Source organism: Mixophyes fleayi, chromosome 5 (genome assembly GCF_038048845.1).
Source record: "Mixophyes fleayi isolate aMixFle1 chromosome 5, aMixFle1.hap1, whole genome shotgun sequence".
Taxonomy (NCBI): domain Eukaryota; kingdom Metazoa; phylum Chordata; class Amphibia; order Anura; family Limnodynastidae; genus Mixophyes; species Mixophyes fleayi.
In genome coordinates, this window is record NC_134406.1 from 14,752,425 (window position 1) to 14,767,823 (window position 15,399).

At 40.5% G+C, this 15,399-nt stretch overlaps 1 protein-coding gene across 1 annotated transcript; it reads right to left on the reverse strand.

Moving 5' to 3' along the window:
- Positions 1-5,373: 5,373 nt before the first annotated feature.
- On the reverse strand, positions 5,374-12,026 carry LOC142157610 (elongation factor 1-alpha). The gene is made up of 7 exons (XM_075211211.1): positions 11,741-12,026; positions 9,304-9,483; positions 8,934-9,230; positions 7,873-8,023; positions 6,615-6,871; positions 6,025-6,259; positions 5,374-5,595 (listed from the first exon to the last, which is right to left on the reverse strand). The coding sequence occupies exons 1-7, from the start codon at positions 11,885-11,887 to the stop codon at positions 5,513-5,515; spliced, it is 1,350 nt and encodes a 449-aa protein (XP_075067312.1). The 5' UTR covers positions 11,888-12,026; the 3' UTR covers positions 5,374-5,512.
- Positions 12,027-15,399: the final 3,373 nt, after the last annotated feature.

Here is a 15,399-nt window from a genome sequence, read left to right on the forward strand (position 1 = left end):
CTAGGAAACCCCCCACCCCCCTCGGTTTGCCTATGGGCCTAGTTATCCAATAGGCTGCTGCCTAGGGCAGTAGGCTTTTGGGGGTGCAACATTGTGACAGGGAGAGATATAAACTGAAATTTAATTTTGAAACAGAATTGTTGTTCTGCAAAGTGAAAAGAAATCATGAAAGTAAAATGTTTGGCCCTGCGGACTCCTTGTGGTGCCTTATAAATAAAAGATGATGTAGTTTTAATCTTGATGTAATCCCCTGCTAAAGGCTGAAGACAATGAGTCATCCTCCAGGGGGCGCTTGAGGATAAGTGACAGGCGCAGGTGTAACAGCCCCTCCACATGTTCACCCTCAATAGCACTTGTGATCCTGTTCAAAGCCAAGTGGAGCCCAGTTTTAGGAACACGAGAACATAAACATTGGTGGGTGAAGGAAGCCAAAATTAAAATTTAAGGACAAGTTTGTTTTTGCCTACTGTGTATTAGCCTGGTGTGGAAGGCAATTGGGTGCTACAAGGGGTTCCCGCAAGGAGGTGGTAGTTTATTTTTGCAAAATTTCACTACGAAGATGGAATTCTCCTTTCATGATTTAAAGTATGACTGGGAATGTTGTCCAAATTCAAAGAAATATAGCAGAGTACGGAGAGCAACTTTGACAAATAAAAGGTTTTCACAGTAAATCAACGAAATGTAAGGCCATTCTTCTACAGTCAATCAGCATAGTATGCTTTTTCCAACCTTAATATACACTTACGTCTGGAATTGACCTGATTTCACTTAAATTTTACAATTGCATGATCATTTGATATTCTGTGAAACTTGCAGAATTAACCACCAGAGGGTGCTGTTTGATGACATTAAATGTCCTTGGGTCTATTTTCCTTTACACATTTGTCAATGCAATATTAAAGCCCCACGTTGCAGCAAAATGTTAATTAAGGAAAATATATAGTAATTAAAACAATTTATACAGCTAAATAGAACAAGTTGCCATGTTACATTAGAATGAAAAAAGTTTAAAATAAATTAAAACATTGCCGTTTGACAGTCTGTAGTAGCACTGAAAGCAACTTGCAAGATGTCCGATTGTACTCAAGTACAAGCAGATCTCAAGTACAACGTTTCCATTTGAATACGGGTCTAAGTACCCTCTGGCTGTAGACAGATAGAACAGACTGCAGGATAGGCCCCGTTCTGCCCTTCAATTCATAGGCAAATGTAAGTCATTGGCACGCTGTTGCAATCTCTGGTATAAGTCTTGTTTGGGCGCATGCGCAGAGCGATTTTGTGCAGGATGCAGCACGTAATTGGACTTGCTCCTTAATGTATTATACACAGAATGTTCAGCGATCACAAAATAACTTGAAATGCTTTTTACTGCTTTGAAACATTTGTACAACAATCCATTCAATTTGAGATACATCAAACTGGCCACAATCTGTTTATAATATATCAAATGTAGATATCAAGGTTTATTAATTAGGTAGAACACAAGTACTAACAGCAGCCTCCAACGATACAGCGTCCTAAAGACTCTGAAAAACAATAATGTGATTTTTGGTGGTTAAACTCATAATTCTTGTGTTACTTAATTAGAAGTAATACAAAATTCATTATGAAAATAGTTTTGGGTGTACTGTCTAACAACTAGCATATCCCATGCAGCATACAGCAGCATTGTGTTACAGTAGGGCTACATTAGCAGTTGGCAGCAAAGCAATACCACGGGATACTGAATAATATGTACATCAGGCTGCTGGGTGGTTGTATAGTAATCAAGCATCACAGTCTCCACCTGCAGGGATGTGTTCAGCCACCAGATACTCCTAAACTGGCTGCTGGGGGCTTTGGCCAATACAGTTAGAGCAAAGATTATCCCATTAGCGTAATGTTATTAAAGAATTAGTTACAACCATTAGCCCTATGATGCAACAGGACTGAGCAAACAAATACTGCAGCACAGTGGTTAACATTGTTTTCACCCATTGGTTCAATTCCAACCAGGGCCCTGTGTGTGACATTTGTACGTTCTCTGTGTGACATTTGTACGTTCTCTGTGTGACATTTGTACGGTGTGTGTGTTTCCCACCTCCTCCTACACTAAAAACATTTGGCTTCTGATTAAATTATCCCTAGTGTGTGGAAGGGAATAGATTGTAAGCTCCACTGGGATAGGAACTTAGACAATATTTAGTCATTCATATAATGGTGCTCTATGTAACAGTAAATAAAACCATTGCGCACCTCTTCTGTGAAGTTACAGAAACCAAAGAGTAGTCTGTTTGATATGTCTATAGGAGCGGTTGATAGATGTTGAAATGAAAAAAAATGATGAGAACACAAGTGTTAATTTGGATTGGGACTATAGCGTGGACAATTTCCATTGTGAGGATTGCTTACAATTTATCAACATATAAAGCCAAGCTGTACAACTGATGTTACAGAGATGTAGCACTTAAAATATCTTTTTTGTAAGCTGCCTCTATAAATACTCAATGGCCAATCTTCACTGATGTTTCTGTAAATAGGATCAATCAACTGCAATTTGATGTCACAGGTTGGGATTTGTATTAGAAAAGCAGAAACAAGATCTCACATTTCAAATATATAATAATTCTGAACACGGAAGTTGTATTATTTAATGAGCACAAATATTGGTCCACAGATTGAATATATATATATTTTCTTTTTTTTTTAAGTGAAACTTACCCCAAATACCTCAGAGCAGTGGTGAGTCGTTACACATCTATACAAATAACACTTCTGCTTTTATTATTTAAGGTAGGGTATATTCATGGGGTGATTTTTGCTGGCAGCTGAGCACAGGGGCTGTGAGCCTTTCCTCTTCTGCCAGTTATGAATCTATTGAGTAACTACTAAAAATGACAGTTCGATGTAAGTCACATCCTCAAATTAAGTTGGAGGTACATTATATAGGTTATATTTGGGGAGGGTCAGAGTTGTATTTGTAATCCAATTTCTTTTTTTTTTTTAAATTTCCCATTTAAGTTTTTATCTCTGGCAATATTTACAAGAAATAAATGGACAGTACAGCAAGCTATAAAAGCAGATCATTTTACACAAGTAAAGAGAAGTGACTAACGCGCTCTGTAGCTACAATTAAAGCAATCAGTGTTTTTCTGCACATATTTTACAACAGAAAGCGTCAGCTACCATCTAACTCCCAATACCCAGACACGCGTGGGCTATAAAGCTGGGCACACACTATTGCATTTTACTTCAGGTGCGATTTCACCAACTAAACGTCCCAATGCGCAGCCATTTCATGTGTACTCACCTCCATGATTTACCTCCAGATCTGTGATCTTCATCTGTCATAACCATCTGCTGTAAAGATGGTGACTACAGATATCTGCCTACACTGGTCGTGCAGGTGTACACACACTTCCACATTTGCCCAACATCGTTGATAATGATTTTTAGGAAGTTAATAAACTGAAACGAGGTGCTTTGTTATGCTGAAACATTATTGTTGGAGCATACACACTAATGCTATATATGACCAAATGGTTGTTTGTCATACGATCAGCATGATAATTAGTTGAAAACCCTGTATTTTGGGCCCAGCTTAAGACCTGCTCTGTGACCCTACCCCAAACTAATACCTCTTGCAAGTTTGAGGGAAGCGCAGTGTGTGCTGTTACCACATCCTCACATTATGACTACTGCACATTGTTTAGTTTAATACTGGACATTGAGACCAATATAAAATCCTAGTTGTCAAGTGACAATCCCAGGTTTGAACAAGTTTGTCCCTAGAGAATGTCAATCAACTGTACAACAGCTTTTCTGAGTTAGTATTTATCTAAACATTCAATTCAGTAAAAACAGCTCTTTATGGGAATTCTAGTGTACAAGAGTGAACCAAATTACACCATCTGACATTTAATACCTAAACAGCAAGTCAGCAGCAGCGTATCCCTGGGAGTGTAGGGACATCTGACCACTGCATGACAGACTCAGGCTGGTCACCTATGCAGCGTCCACTCACAGACCAGGATAGATGTTTAGTGCAGCAGCCAATATAACTCATTGTACCCCTTACCCAGAAGGCTGTAAGTCTGGACCCCTGTTGTCCACAACCACTGAAGGGACCAGAGAGCTTGTTCCTGGCTCCACCATCGTTACACATGGCTCACATGTATGCACTTCTGCCACAGTTACAGGAAATGTATGTAATGTTAAATATTTCCCTGACAAATGTAAAATTGCATGTGAGGTATGATAGTATTTACATGTCAAGAAATACTAACAGATCCATGCGGAATTAGTTTGCATTCAAACTTACTGTTGAAGATGAGGAAGATGCACTGGGGTTTCAGGAGACTCAGAAAATAAGGTGAAGGACATAGTATACAACACCTATGGTAGTATCTCAGAAACTGAGCATATACACAAGACAACTGTACCAAGGTTCCAGCCTGTAGCAAGATTCTAAGTGTTTAGTAGAATATCTGATAACGGTTCTGACATTTATACCCAATAGGCAGCTCTTGTCATAAGTCTATGGACTTATGGGGGTTATTTGTTATTAAATAACCATAGTTTGTACTTTGTATTTTGAGGGAATGTTACAGAAAGCTGAAAAGTCCAAGGGCTCCCTCCAATCTAAGAAAAGACACCTCACCCAACTCATTAAAGGTGATCACTCTACAAACTTAAAGCCCATTGGACAATTAGTATACAAGATGGGCTTACAGGGCAGTAGCCATTGTATTAATGGACTCCAATCTGGTTGCTAGTGTGCGTTACCCTCCATAAGGTACAGTCACCAGCAGCCTGGGTCCCACGCTCACTGGCTTTCCGGGGAAGGGGGTTTGGCAGAGGGCGTCAGGGCTCCTGTGCTCTTTATGCAGCCAAGTGTTACACCAATTGCACGTAGATTCAACTGAATTTATTGGTAGGGCTCCAATATTTTTTAGTTACAAACCAAGACACCCAAATTACAAGAAGTTCTCAGCATAAAATACACTTCAGCCCCACAGTAACTGACCCTTATCCTTCCTGATCTTAATGCAGCTGGATGAACACAAGGATTACACATTTTGGCAAAGACCCCGTCCTGCAGGACATGTTGGTCCTGATAACAATACTGGAGGAACCCTTTTGTAAGGCTTTGCCAACACAACACATTTTAATTCCCTTTATATGATCAAGACTGGCCAAGTGGACAAGTGCTGGAGTCAAAACATTGTTCTAGTATTAAAATATCTGCTGACCGGACACAGGTTGAGTTCCCAGCCAGAAACTGAAGGCAACCAATGTTACACCAACCTTATTACAGTCTGAGTTTTCTGTAGACCAACTTGTCAGCTTTATGGCACAACTAGGAAAAGTGTGAAAACCAAACTACTACACCAGTTGCTTGTTGATCTTTTAATTAACTTGAGACCATCACACCAGAACAGTTACACAACACTGATCTCGGCTGGTTCTATTAACATTTTACATTAACAAAATAAACTCCTCAATTTCTTGATGTGTCAGAATTGGGGTTAGTCTAACCAGACTTCGCCTTTCTTTCCACCGATTTTATGACTCCCACGGCAACAGTTTGCTTCAAATCTCGTGCAGCAAATCTTCCTGGAAAGATAGTGATGACAATAGGTGATACGGAATGTAACATACCAGTCCCTCAAATAATTATACATCCTAAAGGCTGGTTCCATCACTGATGAGGGAACAGCAATCTCCTATTAATGTCCTTCTCACTCCCTTGTTTCTTCTTCACTGCATGGCGAGAATTATGATCGACCCACCTTGTCGACTCCCGATTCATGTCCTGCCCTTATGTCAGATACCCATGCAAAGTACTAATATTTAGGTTTGTAAACTATTGAAGTATCTTCTACGAGTTTATTCCTTTATGACCTAACTGATAGGAGCAGACATCTTGTTTATAGTATTGGTTCAGTACTTCTTGCAGTTTCAAACTTCCCCCCTTGTGATAACATCAATATTCAACACCAGTTTAGGGCATTCATTGAATTAGACAGACTGTGGGATAATTACCCAGAGGCGGATAGTCGAAGAATCTCTCCACGCAGAAGGGTTTGATGGGCTTGAGTTTCACGATGGCTGCATCTCCTGACTTCAGTACAGCAGGATTGTCCTCCAGTTTTTTTCCAGATCGCCGATCGATCTTCTCCTGAAGTTCTGAGAACTGGCATGTAATGTGAGCCGTGTGACAGTCTATGACTGGGGAGTATCCGGCTTTGATGAAACCAGGGTGGTTCAGGATGATCATCTTAAACAAAAAAAAAAAAATGACATTGAGACTTACAACATGAGGTCTGGCAACAGATTGAGAGCCTACTATACACTGCCAATCTAGAGACACGTTGCATCAGCCAATGTTAGACTAACTACCAAGAATAATAGTATTTTAGGCCAACAACAAGACACTCTTTGGCATCTATGCCCCCCACACAGGCAAGGGGCACATTACATTAATGTATGTTGGTTAAGAAAACTTCAGCCTTCTGGTTTTGCCAATGGTTATTGTAACCAATGCTATGGACAGCCCTCTCCATCACCAGGTTGAGAGACTACCCATAAGCCCTTGAAGGCCATCAGGCATAATGTATGGGACTACTCCTTACCTGGGCTATAAAGCTGGTGGCTTCTTTGGGTGGGTCACTCTTTGAATTGCCAGCAACGTTTCCACGCTTCAGGTTCTTCACCGCAATGTTTTTGACATTGAAGCCGATGTTATATCCCGGGAACGCCGTCTGAAGGGGCTCGTGGTGCATCTCTATAGACTTCACTTCGGCAGTAAAGTTTGATGGTGCAAAGGAGATGGTCATCCCCGGCTTCAGGATCCCGCTCTCAATTTTACCCACGGGAACTGTGCCAATTCCTTACAGAGACAGGGAAGCACAAAGAATAAAAGCCATGTATTAATGAGTGGTTATATAGATTGGTGGCAAGGTTTTGCCAAAGGTCTTTAAATATATAAAAAAAAAAAAAATCTAAATAAGTCTAGGGTTCACTGCTGCATGCTGTGTCCACCAGGACACTATACATTATACATGTCTGGGGAATGGTTTTGCATATTGAAGGGGACATAAATCTATATCCAAACATCTGAAACAGCATACTAGTGGTTCAAACATAGCAAAGACAAAAAAAAATTGTAGCTCAACCAAAGTCAGAACAGAAACCATTACAATGCAGATAATCCTGTTTGCCAACGGGGCGATTTGTTGAAGTGTCATGTCCCCAAACCACTATAGCTTTGTAGGGGGAAGTAATTCAGTGGTTACCATCCATTAAAGTGTAAAGTATTTTGGAGAATGTAGTTTATAGCCGCTAGTGAATACAAGTCACCTTATGACCATTAGATAGTACCTCAGGAAAGTCACCGATAGGTGGCATAAGGAGAGGGTCACAGGATTAATGCTTCCACCATGTAGATACACTTTAAGTGATGTTTACAATAGTTTAGGTCACATGAATGATATTCATTCGCTAGACACTGCATTTGAAGAGGTTTTTGCCCAATTTAATTTACAGTTTAGTCAGGACTCCAAGACTGGACCCTCACAATAGACCCTCCTATCAAAAGTTGGCTTTTGAGAAAGAAGCTTCAGAAATAGCAGTACTGTTAAGCACATTTTAAATATACAGCAAAAAATTGCAGTAAAGAGGGCAACGTGGGATGCAGATTGCTTTTAGACATTGGTAGAAACATGGTGTCATGTGGAATAGAGGAATGAGGGGGGAGGATGTAGGGGGCCACCGGGATAGTTCATGTTCCAAGATGTCTCCCACAAACAGAGCTGGATTCTGCGGACAGATCTACTTCCCAGCTCAATGTGTAGTGTCCAGGTATAGCAGACAGGAGGAAAGGGACCGTACCACCTATTTTGTACACATCTTGCAGGGGTAATCGAAGAGGCTTGTTGGCTGGACGCACTGGAGGAACGAGTGAATCTATGACCTCCAGCAGAGACTGTCCTTTAGCAAAGCTCTCTTTTCTTTTCACTTTCCAACCTCTGAACCAGTTCATCTAAGGACAAGAAAAAAAAACACAGTCAGTGTGGATGTAAGTGCTCAAATAAGTGGTAAAAATAAAACTTTAGCCATTGGTTCATTTATTTTAACCAGAAAATAACTGATCATTGTAGCAGTTTGGCTCTCATCACAAGACAGTTGAGCACCAATTTAGGTTTTTGTATAGTACCTGTATGCTATGCAGCAATTTACAGAATACTTAATTCACATTAGACCCTGTCACAGTGGAGCTTACAATCTATATTCCCTACAACACAGATACACATAACTAAGGTTAATCTCATTGGCAGCAAAGTAACTTAAGTGTCTTTGGAGTGTGGAAGGAAACACAGGAACAAACTCCACATAGATAGGGCTCAAGTCTAACTCAAACCTACAACCTCAGCGATGTGAGGCAGTAATTCCAATTACTGTGCTTCTCTGAAACAATATTTTACAGGTGCTAATGCTGACAAATGAGCAACAACTTTGGTGCTTTGTGACCACAGTCCATGATCTGGGTATCGTCCTACTTTTACCAGTTTGTTATCAAGTTGGTAGGACCAGATATAGAAATCAACTTCGAGACAAGTTTCCTAACCAAGGATATCCTTGGAGGTGGTGGGGCACATTTATATGGGGAGGCACCAAATTAAGACTGAGTTTTATGGGTTGATTCCTGCTCCTCATGTAATGGGAAATAAGCCACAAAAGTCAATTTAATATTTCACCTTTATACATTTGGTGGCAAACTCTTCGCAATACCTGGACATCATAGTGCATTGGAAGAATGTTGAGAACTTTAAATAGAGAAGCCAAAATGGTATGACATGCAAGTGATTAATACCAAGATAGAGAGATCTATAGAACACCCACAAACTACATTAGTATTATTCCTCTACCCCTATGTAGGGCAGAGAATTTACCTTCTGACTTGGGGCAGTGATGTTCTCTCCGTTCCAACCAGACACTGGTACAAATGGGATGGAATTTGGGTTGTACCCTATCTTCTTCAGATACAGGGTGACATTCTTGACCACTTCATCAAACCTCTTCTGGCTGTACGGAGGGTCAGTCATGTCCATCTTGTTGACGCACACAATGAGTTGTTTAACGCCCATGGTGTAGGCCAGAAGAGCATGTTCCCTGGTCTGACCATTCCTGGACACCCCAGCTTCAAACTCACCAGTGGCGGCAGAGACCACTAGAAGAGCGACATCAGCCTGAAATAAGAGGGGATTAGTAACACTCCAGAAGCCGCTCAACGCAAACACAATCCACCACATGAATTCCTACCTGAGAAGTACCAGTGATCATGTTTTTAATGAAGTCTCTGTGCCCAGGAGCATCAATGATCGTGATTGTGAATTTGTTAGTTTGGAACTTCCAGAGCGATATATCGATAGTGATCCCGCGTTCCCTCTCCGCCTTCAGCTTATCCAAGATCCAGGCAAACTTGAAGGAGCTTTTCCCAATCTAGGAAAGATTCTCATTAATGTCATCAAGCAGTGTTGGCACTGGCAGGCCATTCACTAGAACTAGTTATAAGGACCACTTAACCCAATACAAGTTGTTTTATATTGTAGCTACTAAACAATCTGAATATTAGAGCTTACCAGAACCGTACAAGTAGCAAACTGGTGAGGTTTCCCCGTACAGACTTCCTGCCAGTAATACGGCTGAAGGACACGGCAGCCTGGCAATGATTTATGGCACAACAAGTCCCAGGGCGGTAGATTGCTCACCCCATGGTTCTTGGTATTTGTGAATTTACACATTATGTACACATTTAAGGTACTCAAAGTTTATACATTAAAGTTACATTGTGAACAGTTCACCATGAGCCAAATAACTAGTGCACAGTTCCATATTGGAAATAGAGGACAGTCTTTGAACGTTAGTCACTGTGGCCCTTTACAAATACAAGTCATCCAGGGCCAGCGTTTACCGTATAGTAAGATATTCATGGCAACGACCCAACTACTGCAAGCATGTCCCAATCTATAGATTATATAGCCAGACCATAGATCTTAGGTTAATGTAGAACTGCAAACCCCAGTGTGCCCTGCCAGCCAATGGCAGACATCTGTAGAGTGAACATCCGAGCATAACAGCTGGGATTTGTGGTTCCACAAAACTTTTTTGTGCCCAGATAATACAAGATATCCATTAGTACATGCATGGCATAGACAGCTGGTCTACAGGCTTCTAAAGTTACATTCTGTTTTAGCCTTAAAAAGTATCTGGAGCTACCGATTACTGCAAGCAGCTTCCTTCAAACATTGGCATTATATTGATGTTTCACAATGCAGGCCGACAGACGGCGCTATGTAAGAGGGCAATGCTGGGGAGACATATCATTGTAGTGTCCTACCAAGAGAGAGACCGGGTTAGAGGGTTCACACTTGCTCCCAAATCTGTCCTCACTGCATCTTCCAGCAACACTAAACTGTCAGTCACATAGTACAGTGGGAACTGCTGCCCCTTTGACCAAAATAGGGCAAAGTAACAAGTTAAAGGTTTTTAATAAGTACTCAGGTTATTGCGCAGCAGTAAAGCAGAAATGGATTGAGGCGCAGTCAGATTGGCACTTATGGGGAAGACAAACCACACAGCTATTTGTGAAGCCAGCAAATAATGTTTCTTATTGTAATCTAGGTAGGAAGTCATCAAGTATCAGTAAGAATGAAAGACTCAAACATTACCAAGGCTGACTGCTCATTAATACAAGTAGTTCCACTTACTACAACGAGTATTAATAAATCCATTTATGGTTTCCATGTTACTCAACAGAATACTATTTTTATAAGCAATAGATTTTGGGTTCTAAAGAACAGAGGTTGTCAATGGTAGGTAAAGAATACAGAAAACTATTAAAACTAGTTAGAAGTTTTATATGGATATATAATTTCTGCCCCTTACATCATAAGAGGATATCAGTCACCCAGGATTAGGGTAATGAATACTTATACCTTGCTGGCACACAGGACAAGATTTGCTACTGAACACCCTTCAGTTAATATATATGGCTGCTTAGGGTAGTAAAAAAATAACTCCAATATGGAAATTATGTACATAACAGCATTTAATTGTTTAAGACACAGGGCACTAGAAGACACCACACTATTGTATAGAGATGGAATAATTTAGACATGGTCAGTCCTATAGGTATTAGCACAAACCTTGCACCCTACCAAACCATGAAGATATTTTTACAGCAACAGGAGAAAAAAATATAAAATGGATTACTTAGATCTGGTCTAGAACATGCCAGTCACCTGGCCAACTTTAGGACACTGGCCTCACCCATCCCCTATATGGGAGGGCAGTGTTTCCCCCAAACTCATTCCTCAGGTACCCCTAACAGTGTATGTTTTCCATATCTCCTTGTTAGAGCACAGGTGTATTCATTACAGATTGACACATAATTATACCACCTGTGTATCTGTTACAATGTGTCAGTCAGTAATGATTAGACCTGTGCTCCAGTAAGGAGATATGGAAAACCTGCACTGTTAGGGGCCATGAGGACGGAGTTTGAGAAAGATTGGAATAGAGTCAGATACATAAAAAAAAAAAGTCCGGTTATTGTGGAATTTGTTTAAGAGTAACACTAACATATTATACAGTTTGCTCAAGCCAGATGGGAGTGGACAGATATACTTAAACACTAGTATTTGACTTAGGTATAAATATCACCCTATAAGTATTTACCCACCACCAGTTCACTTACCTGACCAGCTGCAGCTTCCAACTTCTCCAGAGACCTGGGGTCATACCCCCCACACTTGTAGATAAGATGACCAGTAGTGGTGGATTTACCAGAGTCCACATGACCAATAATGACAATGTTCAGGTGAGTCTTCCCTCTCTCAGACATCTTCTGCTCTACACTTCTCTCTCTCTCTACAGCCTGATAAACCTCAACTTTTCTCTCACTTTGTTTGGCAAAGACACCCAGGTCCAGCTGGATTATATAGTATCAGACTAGGTTAATGGGCTGGACTGAGTCCAGCTGAATCCTCTTGGTTTGTATGTGCTTCAGGTTACCACAATCCAGCTAATTGTATTTTAACCCATTGCATATAGACCAGAATCATTTTAAGACACAGGTGGGCACCCAATTATTAGTTGAAACTTGAAACTGTATCCACAAAATATAAGAATATATGTAGTTTTCTCGAGAGCAAATGTTCTGACTGATTAGTGATGGGTTGTTACATTTATAGAATTTAGGGAGTAAGGTCAGAGAGCTGTTAGGACACAGGAGCCTGGTTTATGGTTAAACCTGGATTATATCACACTTGGTATAGATTTAGGACTTTGGTTAATAATAGGGTAACGTGTCCATATTCAAACCTTAAGGTCTACATTACCCTGGATATAAGGGATCTCTTATCTTCATAGGGCAAAGGGCAGATGGGAAATAAACTCTACAATAAAGGCTCCATTTCCAAGTGCAATCATCTGCCCCCTGTCCTTGTCTGGGGCAATTGTACCTTTATTAAAATGACCCTGACAGACACATCCATATTTATGGTCTATATCCATCTGTGCCGGTTACATAATTCTTTTCTTGCATGGTAAACGTTCAAAACCTGATTAAAAAAATAAAATAAATTAATGCAATGACCCTGCACTTACACAGATACATAGTTCAGGTGCACACTCCCTAAGTCAGTATTGGCTAACCTGTGACACTCCAGGTGTTGTGAAACTACAAGTCCCAGCATACCCTTCCAACAATAAGCTGCTATTTATTGGCAAAGCATGCTGGGACTTTTTGTTTCACAAACACCTGGAGTGTCACAGGTTAGCCAACACTGACCTAAGTAATAGGTCTGTGCAGATCAAGCCTCAGACTCTACTGCAGGGTTAAATTAATTTAACAAGTGGATAGGGCTCTACCTGCATCAATATTTTGTTTAATGCAAACATCATTTTTCGCTGCTCCAGTTTAAACACTTAAAATAAATGCCTGAGTGGAGATTCCTGTGAATTACACTCACTGATTGGAGGCAGTGATTAACATCAATGCAATTAGTGAACATGGGACATGACATGGACTGAATTATCAATAATCAATACCTGTCACGATAAGCCCCACCTGTAAACCAGGTGCTGTTAATTGCTGGGAAGTACCTGCTTGCAATCAGACAATGTAATTAACCGAGGAGATCTCCAGGTGAGATGGTGATGTCACAAGGGAGAGAGGAGGGGGGGGTCCTAGTGCTTTTTGACAATTTTTTGGTTCAAAAGCAGGTGTGATGTGTACATGCAGCAGGTCAGACCTCTCGTAGGAAAGTTACAAGGTGCTCATGGGGACATTTTTAACAAATCTTATTAATTATTTTTTTTTCAACAAATGTGGTGCATTAGTATTTACTTGCACTTTCTTGCAGAGTTACTGAGCCACCAGACTTCATAAATGACTCTGAATGTTTGGATCAGACAAAGGCAAGAAAGTGCTGTAAACATAATAGCTAAACTTTACTTTTATTGCCTGGTGAAGGGAATCTTTCACCATTGATCCTTACAGTATAACTCCCAACATCCTCCACAAACAGTTGGGACCTGACAATGCACCGTGGCTACGACCTAATTTGATTTAAATTCAGTTCTACTGCTGTCACATTCAGCCTAGGTGGGTATGACTGCATGGATCAACAAGGAACTCGGTCTGTATGCCCAGCCTTCCATGTGGCACAGGTGCCCTATCCGCTTACACCATAATCTGCCATCGCTGAGCTCAGAAGTACGCTCAACCTCCTCCCTGAGCCCCAGAGTCTGCAGTTACTCTGCACCCCATGTACTTATGTCCCCCTGCGTTATTTTTATATTATATAGAAAGATTAAAAGGGGAAAAAGTAAATCAAATTTGCATAAAGACCATTCATCACCTCCCCCCCCCGCCTTGAATACTGGTAGCCCTTGGTATGAGCCTAGGCTGCTTCTATGATAAATACACCCAGGCACAGGAAAGTCAGACATAATTACAATGATTCTATGACATGGTTATTAACCCTCATTACACTTGTTAGCAAAAATGCACAAAAACATACATTTTCTATAGCGTAAAAAACAGGTCAGTTACTGTGGTCTGTGCATTACTGTAGTAGTAGTGATGGAATGATTGAGGTACTGTAAATCCTGTACTTACCTTTCCTGATCCCCTCCCCCACTTGTGGCCTTTTTGTTATAACATAAAAAAAAGAGTCTGATAAAAATGAGGAACTTTTTATAAAACCATTAGTGAAAGAGATTTACTAGGATAATAGCAGCATAAATCCCAGCGGGACCAATTTCACCCAGAGATAGAGGATAGTAATCTGGACCAAAATATGCTGCCAGGTAAACACACGTGTCTAATCTTAATCTGTTTTATTTATATTTTCTTCTTAGAAATGCACCTTTTTTAATTTTCCATTTTTGTGATGAATGTACAAAAAAGGTCCAAATTTAACAACATATTTTCTGCTGAAAAAAAAGCTAAAAAAACATTGGCACTAATAACACCGCGCAGTTCAGGCGCAGAAGGCTGTCGCACCAGCGTCTAGAAACGCCTGTTTAATGACAGAAGCTTGTACTCTCCCCTCTCCTCTAGCAGAGCATTCGATGCATGTACTCAATGCTTCCCTGCAGCATAGTGCACTATGTTCTTAATGGTTGATCCCGCAGGTGTCCACTGTATTGTAGCGAGCATTAGCGCTGCAGGCGAAGTTGAAATTGACGTGAAGCAAAGTGTCAGAACGCGTTTCCAAGTCCCGTTACTTTTTTAAACTATTCCCAGTAAAGAACAGTTTACTAGACTTAAGTGCGTTGCATGCTATATGTATGTATGTATGTGTGTATATATATATATATATATATATATATATATATATAAATATAAATTACTATACATCTTGCACAGGGAAGACTACATTCTATACATAATTCTGGGCAGCACGGTGGCTCAGTGGTTAGCACTTCTGCCACACAGCACTGGGGTCAAGAGTTTGATTCCCGACCATGGCCTTATCTGTGCGGAGTTTGTATGTTCTCCCCGTGTTTGCGTGGTTTTCCTCCGGGTGCTCCAGTTTCCTACCACACTCAAAAAACATACCGGTAGGTTAATTGGCTGCTATTAAATTACCCTTAGTCTCTCTGTCCGTGTGTGTATATTGGGGAATTTAGACTGTAAGCTCCAATGGGGCAGGGACTGATGTGAGTGAGTTCTCTGTACAGCACTGCAGAATTAGTGGCGCTATATAAATAGATGATGATAATGATGATGTCTTATTTTTGCTGTCACCTGATTTTAGAAAACTGTTCAGAAATTCCTGCACCTGTTTTCCCACTTATTTTCCAATGATAGTGACCTGGACTATGTGTTTTTAGGGAAATTTAATT